The 18,902-nt window shown below is 41.4% G+C and overlaps 1 protein-coding gene across 1 annotated transcript in view; it reads right to left on the bottom strand.

Annotated features, from left to right (window-relative positions):
- Positions 1 to 18,902, bottom strand: part of MEGF11 (multiple EGF-like-domains 11) — a 215,187-nt gene that overhangs the window by 33,542 nt on the left and 162,743 nt on the right. Inside the window, exons 14-18 of the mRNA XM_009886823.1 lie at positions 11,285 to 11,431; positions 8,499 to 8,633; positions 4,030 to 4,158; positions 1,554 to 1,682; positions 712 to 840 (exon numbers count right to left, since the gene is read on the bottom strand). Coding sequence (XP_009885125.1) covers positions 712 to 840; positions 1,554 to 1,682; positions 4,030 to 4,158; positions 8,499 to 8,633; positions 11,285 to 11,431 — 669 coding nt within the window. The remainder of the gene's footprint in view (positions 1 to 711; positions 841 to 1,553; positions 1,683 to 4,029; positions 4,159 to 8,498; positions 8,634 to 11,284; positions 11,432 to 18,902) is intronic.

Here is an 18,902-nt window from a genome sequence, read left to right as displayed (position 1 = left end):
TTGTTCTTAAAAGAAGCCATTTGGCACGGCGTGCTAAATATGCCAGCAAGACATTGACACCAATTCCAGTAAGATATGCCAGTACCCTTGCAAGGTAATTGAAGTTCATTGTTAAACACTCGCTCACTACTCAAGTTAAACACCGATCCTTCCAAAAATGGCAAGCAACTTTTTTTTTTTCCCTCCATCTGTTTTCATTGTAGAGATGAATCTTCATTTGGTCCATATCTATAGCATAACACCTTATGCAAGAAAGCCCCAATATTCCTTGGCAGGCAGAGAGCAGAAAGGACTTCTTTCTTTTAACCCTTCTGTCTTCCTTCATGACAAAATCTGACGCTGCTGCTCCCAACAACATTAGGAAGGCATAATGCAGCTTGCGTTTTTCTATTAATTAGGTACAAGATTTTCGGGAAGGCTACATCCAGTCAGCTCTGAGTGCAGTGACCTGCTTTATTCTCACCTAATTTTAGGCTGGGAAGGGAAAGGACTAATTTGCAGAGGATTCACTGTATTTCTATATGCTTAAACAGACTGTCCAGCTTTCCAGAGATGCCTTCTTCTCCCTAGGGATTATATAAGGTGCCCGGGGTTACTGTCTTGCTGACATCAACACCTCATTTAAGAGCCTATTTCTGCAAAGAATTCCGAAATACCAGACACATTCCCTGCCCAGGAGAAAGAGAAAAATGAAGTCATGTTGCTACTTACTTTGCTCACATTGTTTGCCTGTAAATCCAGTCCTGCACGTGCACTGGCCGGTGATGTGGTCACAGTCCGCCCCGTTCTGACACTGACAAACATTGGCACAGTTTTTTCCATAAAAAGCAGCTGGGCAACCTTTCAGGAATCACAATAAGGAAAGACTAAGAAACAGGCTGAAATACACTCAGATGCATTATCAGCACAAAATATGTAGGCCTATAAATCTATGGATTTTCAGCCTCTGTATATTTAATAACATTTATTTGATCATCTAAATGCAGAGATACTACTGACAGCCAATTTTCTTGAAGTGGTGTTTCTCATAACTTACAGAATTGCCTCTTAAGTGTTTCAGAAGAAGGAAAACTTGACCCATCCATACAAACTACAATTTCAAGAAGTGAAAGAAGATGGCTAAACAGAAACTCTCTAAAAGGCCAGAGATCAATCAATTAGTTGCGAGTGAAAGAGCCTTCTTAAAAGGCTCACCAGAATTCGATCTCCTCTTTCGTACAGTGCTGATAACTTGGCACAAGTAGGCCGAGAAATCTCAAACATTTTCCTAAATCAGGCCATGTATACCGGGGCTTTAACAAGCAGGGACATAGACTGTGCAAATGCCGACAATGAATCAATAATCTAAATGATCGGTCCCTCCTTTATCGAGTGCCAAAAGCATAAAAAACCTTGACAAGCTTCAGGACTATTTTCTTTGGGGTGATGTGAAGCTATCGCAAGGGAGAAGCAGGTGGGTTTACAGGGAAGAGTGCAATACTTGGAAGAGACACGAGGTAGCAGCACATACTTTGACAGATTCCCTGGCACAACAGTGCCTCTGAAAGGCTTACGCTGAGTGCAGTAGAGCCCCGTCCAACCATGAGTACATCTACATTCTCCATCGTAAGGGCTGCACATTGCTCCGTTGTGGCAGTTGCATGAATGAAAGCAATCAGGGCCCCAAAAACCGGTGGGACAAGCTATGAAAATAAAAAAGATTTGTCAGCTGAGGAGAAAAAAAAAATCAAACAAAAAAAATGATAGTGCGTTAGTGCTGCAGAGGAACAACAATAAAGGGAGAACCTGTGCGCCACCAGCAAAGGCAGAACTTCGCATTGCAGAGCTTGGCATCGCTGCAGCGACTCCCGGACAACGACCCGTTCTTCCAAGCCAACGACTGCTCTGCAAACCCAGGTGCCAACCTGCAACCTCCCCCACGCTGTCAAGCCCTGGCACAAGGGATCTCTTCCCCACGTAGGTCCAGTGGCAGGATTGGGTCTTTGCTGCAGATGTGCACTGAGAACCACCGAAACAGCCACCCTCAACACTCCAGTCCTCTAAGTGCTCTAGCCACTCTCCCTGCCTCACCGGCATTATCCGTGAAGATAATTTAGACAGGGTTTTAAGACATGGAGGTAATTTAATTTTCTTTTTGATATTCCGGAATCCTTGCATAATAAAGCACAGCTATTCATGGTTTACTTTTGCTCTGCAATCAACTACTAAAATTACCACATTCATTTGAAGCAGAGAGTGCTACTCAAATTACGTAAAAATGTAAAGAAAACTTCTTATGGTATGAATTCCCATCCACAAAATCAGATTGGTTTTGTTGATGGGGGTAATATTAAATTAAAATCTCCAGGTCTATTATATATTTCAACAAGTACAATATTAATACGTTTTCAAAAGTTATTTTAAGCCTCCCTCCAAAAATGAATGCAGTAAGTTACAGTTATTAGTGCCAGACTAAGAGATCCAAAATGATGATAACCCTTCAATGTAACAACTATATTTTTGCTTTAAAAAGCACTTTCCATTGCTTCCTATTAAAGACATGAATTAATAAGGCATGGTTCCCAGGAAACCTGAAAGTACAGAAACCATGCCTATTTCCATGTGTGCCACTGGCTCCAATTCTGACGATAACTGCAAATTTCTGGCATATTACAGACATCTCTGAAGCCTGAATGAATAGCAAAAAACCCCTGCCATGACGTAAATCAAACAAAAGGTCACTGAACTCACACAATGTAAAGCTGAACAGGATTTGGCCTAAAGTATTCGTGCTATAAGCAACCAGAAATACTTTTACAATGCCTTTGTAAGCCAGAGCTGCAGGGTCCGTTAGTGGCTCCAGAACTGGCTCTGGAGTTGGAGCTAAAATTATCTCCTTTGCAGCTCCGTCTCTCGGTCATTCCAGGTTAACTGGTGCGGAGGGAGGTCTGACCGAAATAGCTCAGTACTGGGCTCGGGTATGCGAGGCCATGTCCCGACAGGAGCCTGGCGTGAGGCCAGGTTCTCCTTGGGAGATTTACACTTTCTTTACGAGCAGGTAACTGAGGAAACAGTCAGGTTCCCGCTTTGTTCATCCAAAATACAAAGTAGCTATCGCCAGGTCCTTCTGCCTGATAAAGTGGAAGTTGTTGCTGCTGAACTGGCCTGCCTCACTCTGTAAGAAAAAACATCTTTTTTCAAGGTTAACAGAAACTAACAGCCATTTCCCAATTACATGGCTAAATATATTGAGGAATCTGTGGAGCTTTCTGTCTTTTTTTCTTTTTTTTTCCCCCCCTATTTTTGAGTGACAGCAATATTCTGCCTGTGGAAGACACACAATAAAAGCAAAATTACAGCCGTCTGTTTTTATCCGATTCCTACTTTATCACTTGAAGTTTAATATATTTTACTCTGGAATGCTGTCTAATATGCTAGTTGTATCCTGAATATGAAGTAACATTTCTGAATGATAGGATATTGCTTCCCTCTGTGATCTATCTTCAATTAAGGGATGCTCTCAGGAAATGACACTTTGGGATCAGCAAATGCCAATCTTCTACCTGGGCAATTTTCAAGAAGAAATCCTCCATCCCTCCAAGCCCACATTGACTTTTACAATTAAATTACATTTAATAGAAATATTTCAGCTGCCTAATTTCTCAATTCTGGGGACTTGGTACATGAAAACATTTACTGGTTAATAATTTCTAATGTAATAGCTGAAAGAAAATGATTTCAAAAAATAAATAAAAGGGAATCCAGCTAGAAATTAAAAGGAAGCATGGAGCTTTCTTCTCTGATAAGAGCTTGTGACCTCCCTTTCCTGTAATAGAAGCTAGTAACAGCTTCTGCAAATTCCAAATGCAGAAACTAATTCAAGCCAAAGCTAACTTCGATTAATTAAAAGAAATAAGCTATAAAGAGAGTAAGGCACTGGCTGCTGTAATACTTGAGGGATTTCCCCAGAATCTGTCTTTAACTTTCAGAAAACACTAAACAGGAAAATATGTTATTTTAAAGCGGAGATGGAAAAACAACTTTGCTTACTCTGAGAGCAGTCCGTCCCTATCCAGCCTGGAAAACACTGACATGACCCATCAATAGGATTGCACGTCCCGTTCTCCGTGCACTGACAGATCTCGGCACAGTTCTTCCCGTATTTTCCACCTGGACAGACTGTGAAAGTATAAGGCAGTTTACTGAAGGCTCTTCATAACGAATATGAAGAAGTCATAGGACTTAACATTTAGCAATGAGAGATAAAAGTAATTACAACATTTTTCTTTGCTGAAGCCAAATGGGCAAAATTATTCTGGAAAGAAGGAGAAGGCACAAAGTATTAAAGTCCATTTTGTTTCCCTCAACCCCAGGAAAACGTTGCCTCGAAATCCATTTTTCTACTGGAAAATTAATCTAATACAGTTAGATGTTACAATTATTGAAGGGCATTATGGAAGGATGACAAGAGGATAGACAAAACAGAGAAAAGGGGTTATTGGGAGAGGATGAGAACAGTAAAGTTGAGGAGAATTCAAAGATTAGTAGCAAACACAAATAAGTGGCTGGAAGGGATTGACCTGGGGACTTGGTCAAGGGGGTCCCTTGGTGCAAACCCTGAAACAGGGTTCTGCGCGGGCTCAGAGGATTACAACCTCAACAATAAGAACAACAAAAGTAGGAAAGGAACACTGTAGGCTAAATATCAACCTAGTGAAGAAGTCTGTCATGGTTTGGGCTGGGCTGGCCACCAAACGAACGACAGGTGCTCCTTTTAACCTCTCTCCCTTCAGAGGAGAGGTGAGAAAATGAGAGAAAGAGAGAACTTACGGGTTGAAAAAGAAACTAAGCCAGGTTGGTGACATATTAATATCATTATGTTTTCTTTTTATTGTTTTATTATTAATATTTCATTAAAGAAGATGAAGAGCAATGGGGACTCATACTTTCAGATCTGTCACTGGAACCTAACTCCCTTGTATTGTACGACTGATAACGAGAGTAATGACAGACCAAGAGCTGCAAACCTTCCCACCTGGTAGGATGGCCTGACCTGCCAGCCATGGGTACTGTACCAGGAGACCAGTGCCCATCGAATGGCTGATAAGCTTGCAAGAAGAGGCTGGAAGAGCTGTAGTCCTTTCCCCTGCTACCCCACTAGCACCACAAAATGCACCATGTGGTGCTGCAAAATTGGGTACTCTGGAGTACCTACCTCCCTGCTGTCCTGGTTCCTTCTGGATCAAACAGCGCTGAGAGAGGAAGGTGCCTCTGCTCCCAAATACACAAGGCTTTGCTGAAGATCACCTTTCAGCAATGCTGGTGGGAGGCAGGCTCCCAGCATCTCACAGATTCAAATCATGCGAGCAGAGAGTAAACCAGGAGCAGGACTGCCACTTCCATAAGTATTGTTACCACGTAAGTCCCGCTGAAGACTACTGCCGCAAATAAAGCACATATCCAATTGCTGAAATGTCATACTTGTCTTTTGGCATCTGTCCGCCTATTCCTCTCCAGCACCCCTTGCTGCAGTAAGTGTTTGATTAGGTTGCTAATGTGGTTCCCAAGGATTATATATATGGTTGACTGAGAGCTGTTAAACAGGTGTGCTGCATCCTAACACAATCAGCAGCTATTCCCGTTTGTCCACCTAACTTATTCCTGAACTTGGAAGAAAAGAAACTAAATTTTTTTCAGAGTCATCTTATAACAGCCTCAGCACAGTGACATAAAACTAACAGACACGTAGATCTTCAACCTCCCACCAAATTATTGGAAATCTTTAACGTTAAAGTTGATGGAAAGCTCTGCTCAGTAATGAATGAAATGTTTAATTTCTGTGCTCTTATTGGCTGTGTTCCCTGACAAAAACAGATGTATTTTCAAAACAAGATAAAACATATAGTCCATCTTTGTAAAGAACGTAACAAATGGAACTGGACTTGTATCCTGGTAAATAATAGTGATGTCAAAAAAGTGATTAAGGCACTTCCCTGAATTATGCAACTGTTTTACCACTTCAGCCACTCTCACTTCCTCAGATGTAGGCTCTGCAGGTGACCTCAATCTACCCAGACTGTGAATCAGCCACAGATTGAAATCCTGAGCTGTGATTCATTTGCTTTTATACAATATGCCCTCCTCTACTCTTACGATGGCAGAAACCTAAGAATGTGCATGCTATTGTTTTCTGCATGCATTTCTATATACTACAGATTTATCTGTAGGAACGGATGAAGTTGGTTTTGGCTTTCGAATTATGTGCTAAACAGAATAGTTCTCTAGCTGAAAAGAGATAAAACTAAACACAATATACAGACACAATGAAAAGAACAATACACAGACACAAAGAGAATGAGGGAAGGAAAGAAAAGCCCTCAAATCACAGAAAGAGCAAAAACTGAAATGATCCGTCAGCCTCAGTTCTCATACGTGCTATCCCATTATTCAGTTCCAATGCTCCGGGTAGAGCAGTTCAATGCAATATTTTTATTGCATCTTTAAGATGGAGATAGATACCATCGCTTAAATGAAGGCTGGATTTTTTATGTGTACAAAAAAATAGTTCTGAAAAGGCTTACTTAAAATAGGAGTTGATTTGCACTGCAATGTGGAATACTAATGGATCAGGAGATTTGTGCTCCAAACACCGATGCTGACAAAGGCAACAGGTCATACTTTATAAAAGAAATGCTTCGGTTCCCCACAGTGAGAGCTAGCAGAGGGGTTCCTACCGTGTGAGCACCTCTTGTCTCAGTGAAATAGTATGATGCCCTCCAGAATGTCAACACAGAAGGACTACAGAATTGATCCTGCCAAAACGGTTGTTCTCAATTTAAGTAACCTGGTTGTGGGTTGACACAGTGACTCTCTTGTAAAGATGTGAGATCCAAACCCAAGCACTCTTTCAAATGTCTCAAACATTTTTTAACAGAGCTGTAAAGTAAAGAGTAATACTGCTTTCTTCAGGAGCAATCTGATTGTACAATGCAGATAGTGATATTAATTAGCTCTAAAAGCTCAGAAGTGGGACTCTGAAAGTCCCTGTGGGATGTCAGGTGTGTTCTAGCAGCGATAACAAGTTGTTATCAATCCAACTTGCTACCTGATTGTGAAAGATATTCATAAACCAGCTGCTTAGTTGTTTGCTGCTCAGAATCCTTAGCACAAGCATGTCAACCCGTGCAATTTCGGAGGTTACGCAGCTCCTCACATGCATGTGCTGCTGAGGGAAGAATGTTCCCGCTGCCAGAAAAGAGTCGGCACAAGGAGATGGAAATTCCAACATGAAATCTTCATTTAAGTTTTTTCTAATGGAAAACATTAATTAGCATTTTTCTTTCTACAAAATAAAGTTACATGCTAACTCATTATGACAAACTGCAACACAAATTGATTTTAATTAGGACATGAATATTTTAAAATTAATTTGCTGGATAGATCAACATTTCAAAGTAAAACCAGAAGTGCTGAACATCTGAGCAAAAATAAAATAGTTTTCTTAAGAGGATAATTAGCCCTGCTTACGCTTTGAAATCTGGCTAACTTTTCACATAAAATGGACAAATTCACTGAAATACGTTCATTTTAATAAATTAATTGGTATAATGTTTAGTTGACTATACAGCACAGGAAAAAGAAAACATGGTTATACTTAATCTATGTTTAATGATTTTGCATAAGTGCTGTCTGCAATTTCTAACTTACTGAAAAGCAGGTCATTAAAAAGTGTCAGTTCAGTTTTTACGGGGATGGTGACTTCACAAGGGCAGCAGCCATTAAGAATAATCTCTTTTAAACCTGTGTGTAGAAAATACCCAGAGTAGTATGCAATAACTGAGGCTCCGCAGAATACTGTAATGATTTTGCGGGCATTTTTAGGGTAAAACTGAAAATGAAACCTATGGTTACAAGTGGACTAACTTTCAAAGGTACAGAAAAGTGATGGACATTAGGGGAGTTGAAGCTACTCTTTGCCTGTGAAAATTGACTCACTTTCCTGCCTCATTGCAAATTTTTCTGTCTCCTGCACTTGGGTTTGGGTGCGCATGATTTTAGCTATTCCCAGTCAGGTCCCAGACAGTGTAAATAAGGTTCCATGCATTAACTGGGTGTTTGGGCTTGTGTACCTGAGCTGGCCTTTACCTTAACTAGTATCTACCCCTCCTGCTGGAAAGGAGTGCGTGAAGGTGCCATGGACACGTAGGATATGGTAGGCTTAGCAGAAAGGAAAATGAAACCATTGGATGGCTGATATATTTACAGCAGGTGTCTCATTCCATATTCATTTCAATACAGAGCAGCAGACCTGTTTTATTTATGAAAGCAGGAGCACATCACATTTACAAAAGGGTGACTAAGTACCTATTTGCATTTTCCCCGTGAAGTAAAGAATTTCTTGTGATCTACACTGATGAAACAAGGTAAAAAGGCAGGAACCTCGCATCGGTCTTGCTGCAAAGTCACAGACACAGAAACTTAGGAAAGGAGGTGGCATTTGGGGGTCTTGGGCTCGGTACCTTGGTTGCAGAGAGCGCCAAAGAATCCAGGCAAGCAATCACAGTGTCCTGACACGTGGTGACAAGGCCCGCTGCTGTGCACACACTGAGGGCACGGCTGGTTGCAGTGGTGTCCATAAAAGCCAGGGGGACAAACTGAAGACAAAGCAAAAGCAGCTGTCACAGGTTGTCAGAAGATTTCTCATTGCTGAGAACTTGTGAATTCTCTCTCTGTCTTAATCCCAAACCAATATTTCTTAATGTATAAAACCACAATTTTGTGAACAGCTGAAATCATGAAGCCTGTTTGATTATTCCATGTCTAATAAAGCGTGAGCTCCGAGTAAAACCGCTCCTGTGGTTCAAACATTCACACCATCCTACCTCATGTAAGTCCTTGGCTATTTAATAACACAGCGGAGCTCTCTCACCAGCCTCTCTCTCTCAAGAGACTAATTCGAGTGTCTCTAGCCTGCTCCAGCTAAACACTTTTACAAAACATGGGAGTTTAAGATGTTCAAGACCTTGTAGCCTCCTGGAAGATACGGTTAATAACACATGTTCCAAAGCTTTAAAGATAGGTAGGCAGAGAAACACTCACACACACGTACCAACAACAGAAACTCAGAATGCCATTTGCTTTGGAAATTAAGTTGAGAAATCAGAGAAGGTGTATTAGGAAACTCAATATTTTACGTCTAAACAACTATGTCAAAAGCTGATTTCTAAATATATTAGGTGCAGTACCCTGTTCAATTGGGACAGTCAGTTTACACCTTCCATTGCAGGAGCAGCATCCATCAGTGATGAACAGAATCTAAAAATGGTAATTACGGTAACAGCATACAAAATCGCCTAATTTGCATCAGTAATCACATAGGATAGCTGTGTAAACTTGTCATGAACCGTGTGCTTAATTTGCTTAAAACCTGGATTGAAATTACTACAGAATTTGTACATAAGCTATAGTGCCAAGATTATGGCTCAGTATCTCTTATAAATGCATATTGTCACTTCTAAGCACATGTGGAATGAGAAACTGTCCACTCTCCAAACATTCACTGCGATAGATAAGCACAAAGAAAAGTTAAACTGCAGTAAGTAACTGTAAAAATGACTTGATATGTTTTTATTTTTACTCCTGCGATTCTCTGTTTATAGTTCTGGCTCACTGGTCACTATATCATGTCTGTTCTACTTCTTCACTGAATGAGAATTTTTCTCTTGGTTCCTGTGTTCACAGAGGGTGTCAGGTTCTTACACTACTGCACATTTCCAGCTGGAACTTAGCTGACAGGTTTGTTGATGATGCATTAGCTATAAAACAACCTCGATCATTCCTGGAGACATTTCTGCAGGCCTAAGAGCAGTAAACTATCCCAGTGTCTCATGTAATCCTGATTACGCGCAGAACAAGCTGGCTCAGTACTGCCCTTTACAGGCTAAATTCTGTTTCTAAATAAATTTCCAAGAGAAAAACAGGAATTATTCTGAGAGCAAACTTAGCAGGCTACAGCTACCTTCAGCTACAGAGGTGTCCTCTTCACTGGGTAGTCTTGAACCTGAATCTCACAGAAGAGGTGGGAGCCAGCTGAATTCCCTGGCCATATATTCAAGAGTGGCATTTCGGCAACACAAGGTAGTAGCAGAAGCATCCACAGAACCCCTCTGCTGTCAACCCAGCGGGGAGGAAAATTTCTCCCCATTAGGTCGCCAGCAAATGTCCTCAGGGAGCAGCCTGATCACTGGAGTTGCGAGCTGGGGACGTCGTGTGCCTCTTGTACCTTATGTGCCATCAGCTGATAAAACTAAGCTGTTTTTTTTTTCATCTCAGAAAGGTCAGAAACTATTAACTTCTGGAAGTTTCACACTCTCAGGGTTTCAAATTTGTAAAACAATTTCTTCCCCAATTCCCTGAAGCTCTGAGCACCACATCTTAGCCTTGGAGAGAGGTTTTACAGCTATATAGATATGCTGAAGCACCTGGAAATTGGGGTTTATAATGGAAATGCTTATAGGCCATTAACTACAGCAGTGCTAGAGGTCATTGTTATAATGGCTTTAAATAAAAACTGTCAGCTACAAATTATTTTTAGAGATGAGTGTGTTCTAGTGTCAAGTGTAACTGGTGAAATCAAAGGGGCTATATGAACTGGGCATGCAGAATCTCTTACAGGCAGAACAAGAGCTATCGCAGAAAAGACAGACAAATCCATTTCTTGTTTACACAGGAAGAAGGTTGCGTGTAGTTTGGATGAGTGAAGAAGGGTCCCTGAGGGGCAAATGCAGCTTCCCAGATAAAGCAAACGAGAGGATTTTTATCTCCTTGCCACATTTTAATATGTAGCAGCAGAGCATCAGGCAGGAGCTATTTTGGGCTGCTGTGTTTCTTTTTCTGGCATGTAAGAAAACATTGTCGTGTTATTTTGATAGCCAATGCTCATCCACCTGTCATGACGTGATGGGTCGTAGCTGACTGTTTAATAGGTATCCTATAGTTTACCACTGCTTAACTGTAAATCTGTTTTTGCCCAGATCCTGCCTAGTTTGGTACGTAAAGGTGTTGCTCTTTCTTTCAGGGTACCTGTGACCTCCACGTGCTGTGGAAGGCCAGAAGAAACACAAGGCACGACTCAATGCACTAGAGTTGTGACTTCTTGATGAAGAAGCACTTTTCAGACTAGCTGTTGCCCTTAGGAAGCCGCGAGCTGAAGCAGCTCAGAAACCTGCGGCTCCGTCTGTCTGGTGTCATAAATGAGCGTTTCTACCCGCTTTGCTTCTGCCACCACATCTACGGAAAATCTTACTTCTCTGGCACAAGGGTCCTCTGTATCCTGGAGCACAGTCGCAGGTGCCATCCTCTGGGGAGCAGGATCCCCCGTTCTCACAGTTACAGGAGATGGAGCAGTTCGGTCCCCAGCGGCCCTGGGTGCATATATTGTCACAGTGGATGCCTGAAGACGAAAAGGCACACGTTAGGTTTCACACAGCTTACTCTGCTCACGGATCAAAGAAATGTTCGGCTGGACTGATACCTCACAGTACATCACACAGCAAACAAGGGAGCTTGCAAAGGAAATAGCTATCCTTTTATCTGCTCAATAAAGTGAAAATTAAGAAAATGCCAAAGAGGTGAACACTGCAGGTGTTAGTGGGCTCCTGTTCCGTCCTTAGCACCACTGAAGAAACCCTGCATGTCATCGGAGAGATGAAGATCAGGAATTGCTTTAAAGTCACAAAATATCTCAAATAACTGGTCTGGAAATATGCAGTTGATTGAAGCCTGATTACTTAACTGTTGTGAATTTGAAGACCGAAAAAAGAAAAATCAGGGTTCTGCAAAAACATTTCCAGTATTTGGATTCTTGAACGTATGTAAATTCAGTTCTATGCTGTGCATTGTTCACTTCCCAGCTTAAAGCACCGTGCTCTGGGTTATTATGCACGTACCCCACATCCACCCAGCGCTCTCCGAGTTCTGTGTTAATGAACCAAGGTCTGATCTAGCAAGCGGCCATATGTGGGCACAGGCTGATCATTTGCATGTTAAATGGAGACTGAGACCTGCCAATCCAGCTCCCAGTGATTCCCAGGGTTGTTGTTTGATATTTATTATTATGAAAAGCAAAGCTTGGAAACACTGAAAGAAGCACACAGCCAGAAAGCTTAACATGAGGCTTCTGGCATTGTTTCAACTGGTGGTGTTTTAAAAACAACCTTGTGCCATGGCTTGTCACATATAAATGCAATCTAAGGATTTGATCCTGCACACCATTACTTGTTCGAGAGGCTCTTACTCCACTGGGATGAAACAGTACCAATACCTGCAATTAGCAGAGCTATTTGCATGATCAAGGGCTCCTTGGATTGAAGAAGGTTTGCGGGATCATGAACTCGGCGAGACATTAAGCACTGCCAGCTGCAGGGAGCAGCATTAGCCGTAGCACACTGTAGATACTGATAACAACAGAAAAAATGAATCGCAGACTGGCTTGAAAATTTTCCTAACAACATCACCACACCGGGTGCCTTACAACTGCGCCACCAAGATTTGACGGCATACACATGCCCCAGCTAGACTTTGAACATGAAGATGTTCTTTATCATCCATGCACATGTCCCCGCTGCATAATGGGATAAATGCAGACAAGGACTCTGAGAGCCCCAGCCTCAGCCAGAGGTTGGATTAGTGCATCGCTAAGGAGAAATACAATCCCAAGTAATTTCCTCCACCTCTGATAACTTCATCTGGATGCTACAGGTAATGGACTGTATTTGTGAAGCTGTGATCTGTACAGTCACCAAACTTTGAGGATTATTAAATCAGCCAAAAGTCATTATAAACACACTTACAGTGCAGTTTCAAGTTGGTTTTATAAATCTCTGAAGTTAATACAGTAAGAAATACTGCAGAGCCAAAATTTCCCTTTTCTGAAGATTAATCACACAATTATAATGTCCCTTCCTAGAAAATCTTAACCAAGTCTGGCAAAAGTGCAGTCTGAAATGGGGTTTCTAGTAATACATGATCACAGCTATATTTATAAAGAGGCACAGTCCGTGCAGTAGAGCTTAATAAAAAACAAATTAAAATACAGTAAAAACATAATACAAGCTCAATCCTTTAATATCTAAGTAAATAAATCTGAAAAAAAGAATGCAAAAAAAAAGACAAAGAACATTAGTATTAGTAAAATCAACCCCCCCACTTATTTTAGTACAGTTTTTCCTACTCCCTTTGAAACCAAATATATCCTTGGATTGCTTAAAGAATAAATGCTTTGTGTGTGCATTTATGTAATACATCTACAGTAGTCTGTAATTAAAAAGTCATACAATAAATCATAAATAAATAAATGCATTTCATATTTATACATAAATATATACGACCATTTGTAGTTTTGAGAGTCTCAGCGCGAGCTCCCAGAAATGAAATTCAGACACAAATGTAGAAAAATGTGTATCTCTTCCTCCTGACTGCAGTATTAAAAATACAATTGTCTCATTGTGAATGGGCTATTTATAAACAGAGACAATTAAACAGCATTATTTCTTGTCTCTTTGGCAAAATTTGGGGAAGAATGACATTGACTCCCTTCTCTTGAAAGGTAGCTGAATTAGAATGCTGTGGCTGTTCTTTGCAGCAGCAAAGTCCTTCCTTTGGTAATGAATAATGAGGGATGTCTTCCCGCTCCTAACGAAGGCAATGAGTCATCATGAAGCCGATTGTTGTAACGCAATGTAAAGGGGGAAAAAGGAAACCTTCTAGAAGACACTGATACACATTACAGGAGTTTTTTATTTATAATTTTTCAGAAGACAACCGAGAAGGTGCCGCAATCAATTTTTATTACTTTATATTACTCTAAGTTAATTCTCATGGAAGACTTCATTTTTGGAGGCTCCTACACACATTGAATTGAAAATGTAAATGAGAAGTTAAAATTGCATCTGGACATGCATGTCTTACACAATTGTGCTAAAAAAAGCACCTTAATTTTACAATTCCCTAACTTGACGGCGTATGAAGGGGGAGTCCATCCCTCCCAGCTGCTTTACAATCGGAGCCAGTGAACCAGCAAGCTTCTTTAACGTAAAACTTTAATATTTACTTAGGAACTTGCTGATGAACATTTCTGATAAGCAATTAGTTTTCAATTTCCAGAAATATAAAAAATGCTGAAGTCGACACATCTCTGTATTATCTCATGTTACAACCACAGATTCCTAATTTATGAACAAATTCCTTGTTTCACAAGCACGACGCAGAAATTAGAAAGACAACTATCAGAAGAATAAGTTCTTGAAGCTGCAGGAAGCAGTTCTATACATAAACTCTATTGCCTAGATACCAGGAAATTATCTTACTGCCTGAGGCTGTGGTTCACAACCGCAGACACTAGTATGAAATTGCACTTCCAAGACCTTCTTAAACTAAGTTCTGGGGGTGAATTGTAAATGAAATTCACAGAACTCACATAAAATTATAGTTATCCACTGTATGTGGGCAAAGGACATTTGCACTCGTGAGCAGTAAGCCAGAGCCACGGCACGAGCAGAGGCTGCTGTGGCTTTTAATTCAGCCTGTGAAACAGCAGCCCCTAAACCTCCACGTCCGTGGGGTGGATTTGGGGTACTGGATTTCCGCAGACACTGCCTGCTCTCTGGTAGGATTTTCACCGCCGTCCTTTGGACTGGTCTTCACATGGAATTTATCTGACTGTCCCAGGAGTGGCTTCGCTCCCCCTTCCCCACACTGTCTTCCTTTGCAGACACAGTGGGTAGGAAAATCAGCACCGAGCGCCTGAACTGCCGCTGTGTACGCTGTGAAAAACACCATCTGGAACGAACTTAACCCACCAGAGCAGTCATGACTGCGCTCTTTTAAGGGACAACTGCACGGGGAGCTCTTTCTCCTCAAGGGCCGTTCCAGGATAGTTTACCACCAAGTGGCAAAGCAGTCGCTGGCTGGGACATGGGGACATGGGGACATGGGGAGTATCTGGCGCGTCTCAAGCACAGACTTCCCGAGGGTGAAGCAGTCGGGCTGTGCAGGGACCTTCCAATGCAGAGCTGAAGATGGCATCTTGATAAAGGGACGCGGCAGGGACAGAGGTAGAGGAGGAAGCAAGACAGAAACTGGCTGACAGAAACTCGTCGAGTCACATATGTTGTATGGTAATAACATATATCACATATTGTAGTCCAGTTCTGCTGCACTGTGGCCAGAGAAGTGCATATATGGTACCTCGATATGATAAAAGGTTGTGTCTGGCTTACACAGAGAAGCATAAATTTTTACCAGATGAAGTTGGTTCTTTGTATTAAAATTTACAAATTGGGCTGTGGAAGACTCAGCTAGCATCCACACAACCATCACGAAAGGGAACGATAAAAAGAGAAAGCAAAAAAACCCCAAGCCATACAACTGGGATGTAAGGCACCTATTGAAAAGCTGCTTCATATACTGCTTCCGTTAATAATCTTCAATGGCTTCAATGAAAGTTTGTCAAAGTAATGCAGATTTAGTACCGCCTGGAACTATATCACACTGAAGGACTTTGGAGGGTGAAATTCCTGAAAGGCAGACTTAAGTAGAATTCCCTTTTTTCCCTTTCCAGCTTACTTGGGCAATCGCACTCGCGCTCGGGGATTACATCTCCAGCTCTTAATAAAGCCTGCCATTGTTTTTCTGCCTTGTCTCTAGATAGTTGGAAACTAATACTCCAAACACAATAGAAGAGCAAAAATGGATGGAATAAATGAGAACCAGTGGCCTATTTTTGACCACTGCTATCCCTTGAGAGCCTCTGCAGCAGGGCCTGCGTGCTGCCCGGCGTCTAAGTATTTTTCAGGAGGATGCAGGAATTTGATAAATTATAGGATGTAGCTCCCTTCCCCCCATGTACTTTAATTTTATATCTACCAGTGTACAACTGTAATTATTTCTCTGAATAAGATCGTCAGCTTTTTTTTTTTTTTCCCCCCAATAGTCACAATCTAAAGACAGATGCAACATCAATTAGCAATGACAGAAATGATTTCAGCAGACATTTGAATCCAACACAAACATTGTGCTCTCCTCCACCTGTCTTTCAACATGACACGAAGTCATAATAATCTCTTATTTCTGGCATTTGAATAGCTTTGGGAAGAGCTGCTTTTTATGCACAAATAGGAATTGGATTTATGCAGGCAATACAGCGGAGGCCTGAAGTTTGGTGAGTCACGCTTGGCTTTGATCTGGAATGCCTGGTAGCTTTTGTCTCTGGCACTCCTAATTCTTAATGGTGGTTTCTCCACCTGTTGACACAGTACATAGAGTGGCAAAACCACAACAGTCACGATACTGCTTCAATAGCAGAAAATAGCCTAACGATTATAGCTGCCAGGCTAATTTAGATAAGTAATTGCAGAAAGTGGGCCGGCAAGCACTTGATTGTACTGAAAAGAGGTATGGGAAGGTATCACTGAATGGGACTTCTAGAATGGACTGCTCCTTCGTGCGATACCATCCCTCCGGTCTCCATCACGCGGGACTGTCCCACCTGCAGCGATCCCTTTGGCAGCTGTAGCACGTCTCCCACCAGGCTGTCAGCCCTGGAGCGGTTCCTGGGTGGGTGGTTGTCCTGCCAGGGCCAGAGGCAGAGTCCACCGAGGTCACCTGGAAGTCTTGCCTTGGCTTCCTAATCCATACATTTATTTCCAATAATGAGTTCTATAATCATATGTTCACGTTTTCTTTAACCTTATTCTCTTGTCTTTCCCTGGTACTTATATTGGTGTTACACTTACGTTTTCCCTGTAAATTCTGTTTAAATCAGCTCTGTATTTGAGATTAGATCGGCGTACTTTCCTAAGTAAGTAGTGAATATTTTGCCGCTTCAGTCTATAAAAGGTAAAAGAAAATTCATTAAGAACAGAAGAAAGAACTGTCCGATTAGCTCTGGATCAGCTGTTCAGAAGGTGTTATGACAGCACATGAACAAGAGTTCACAAAGAATCCTTGATGCTTTCCTATCACTTTTTGCATCTTCATGTTTATTCCTACCTGAGGCAAACCCTGAAGTGTTTGACTCAGATCCAGCAGAAACACCACAGCACAATTTGTGACAGCTCAGCATTTAAGGATGCTGAAGAAGAAGAAAATCTGCTTGGGGAGAGCAGCAGACAGAAGAAAACATAAAGGGATCTCTCGTAAAATTAAATGGAAACATTAAGAATTGATGGCTGCTCATCCAGTCTGCAAATAAGCTATTTTTGTTTTTATATAGTGAAACTATTCAACAGAGATAACAGCAGCCACATTCACATTAGCTGTGAACTTTTGCGGTGTCCTCAAAATGCTTTTCTAACTGTGAAATTTTTTTCAAACTGATGCAGTGGAGCCCTTACACACCTTGGTAAGCGTTTGCTGGTGGGCTTTGGAGGGGCGATTCCTGTGTGTAATAGCCCATCAGTCTAAATGAAAGCTCCATGATCTGGTCCTAAATAATGAAGAATAAGCCTTTCCCTGCAGCCAGTGAAAAATTCTAAATTGTCTCTTCTCTCATCATTGCATGTGCGATTTATGCACCCATTAATGTAAGTGTTTTTCTGAAAGTAATATACTTACAGCCTAATGCACCTCTGTGGAGCACTAATCGTACCCCTATTTTTAATTATCTAGAGAAAACTCCAGATATGAATCATCCAACTCAGGGAATTTATACAATAAAAGCTTTTGAGGCAAGAGACCTACCTCATAAGGAATTGAAAAAGTCAAAATGTTTGATAAAATTAAGGATCATCTGGTTCCCTTTGCTACAGGGTATTCTCCTGGGTGAGCCATAGCAGGAAGAAAAGTTGCCACTAGCAGAAAGGGCAGATCTTGAAGAAAACAGCACTAAAAGGAGTCAAGTCCTATGCAGTCCTCCTTCACCTGTAGGATGCCTCCTTCCTACTACTTCTCAAGCTCTGGACGTGGTTTCAGGCCAAGAAGGAAGAGAAACCTGGGAAAGATCCACGGAGACCATCAGCAGGTAAACAGGAGGGAGGAACTGGTACGTGGGTAAAACCGTATTGCTGTACTGCTTTCCTGCCTTAAACGTTCGAGGCCCCAAGCTCAGCCACGAGCTAAGAACGCAGCTTGTACAACCGAATGCGCGCAAGCCTTTCGTGTTCAATAACGCTGACTGAAATTCAACCTTTTCTCCTTTGCGTAGAATGGGAATGGGAAGGAAGATACTTACATTTGTCACTGCAAAAGCTTTCACCAGTAACATATGTATACAACATTTTAGCTTGCTGGCTGTTTACTGAATGATCTTTCCTTTTTCTTCTTTCACGCCCAGCATGCCAGCATCCAGTATTTAGTCTGCTGAAATGTTCACAAATAATTTTTCACCGCTTCTCGCCCACATTTATTTATAGGTGAACGCATTGTACACACAGCCAAGCTTATATATAGAATGCCTCCATATTAAAACGGAAAATGGTTGAGTATCTCTAGCACCAAGTTTCATTTCTTAGAGCCCATTAAATTAGCATAATCCAGGATGCCATCCAAGCTATATCTTTTCACATAAATTTAAAAGCGGTCCTTTAATAAGTGAAAATGAACGCAAAAATAAATACGAAGATAAATGAACTTGTATCTCTTCTGTGTTTATAAGGCTAATATTGCAATCATTTGTATGCATGCTTAAGTTTAGCAGTAGGCTTACTGTAGATTCTAATTATAGTCTAAGGGTCTGATCCAGCTCCCACTGAACGAGTGGCAAAAATCCAACTGATTTCATGAAAGGTGAAATATATACTAAATCTGGCGCAGGACAAACACAACTAAACCTCACTTAGATGAGAATCTGGAGCCCCCTAGATATCTGCCAAGGAATGCACAGACATAATTAATGTCAGGACATCAATGAAGACTTTGATATAACT

This window comes from Charadrius vociferus, unplaced genomic scaffold, assembly GCF_000708025.1.
Source record: "Charadrius vociferus isolate BGI_N301 unplaced genomic scaffold, ASM70802v2 scaffold190, whole genome shotgun sequence".
In the NCBI taxonomy this organism is placed as follows: Eukaryota; Metazoa; Chordata; class Aves; order Charadriiformes; family Charadriidae; genus Charadrius; species Charadrius vociferus.
This window is presented reverse-complemented; position numbering and strand designations above follow the sequence as displayed.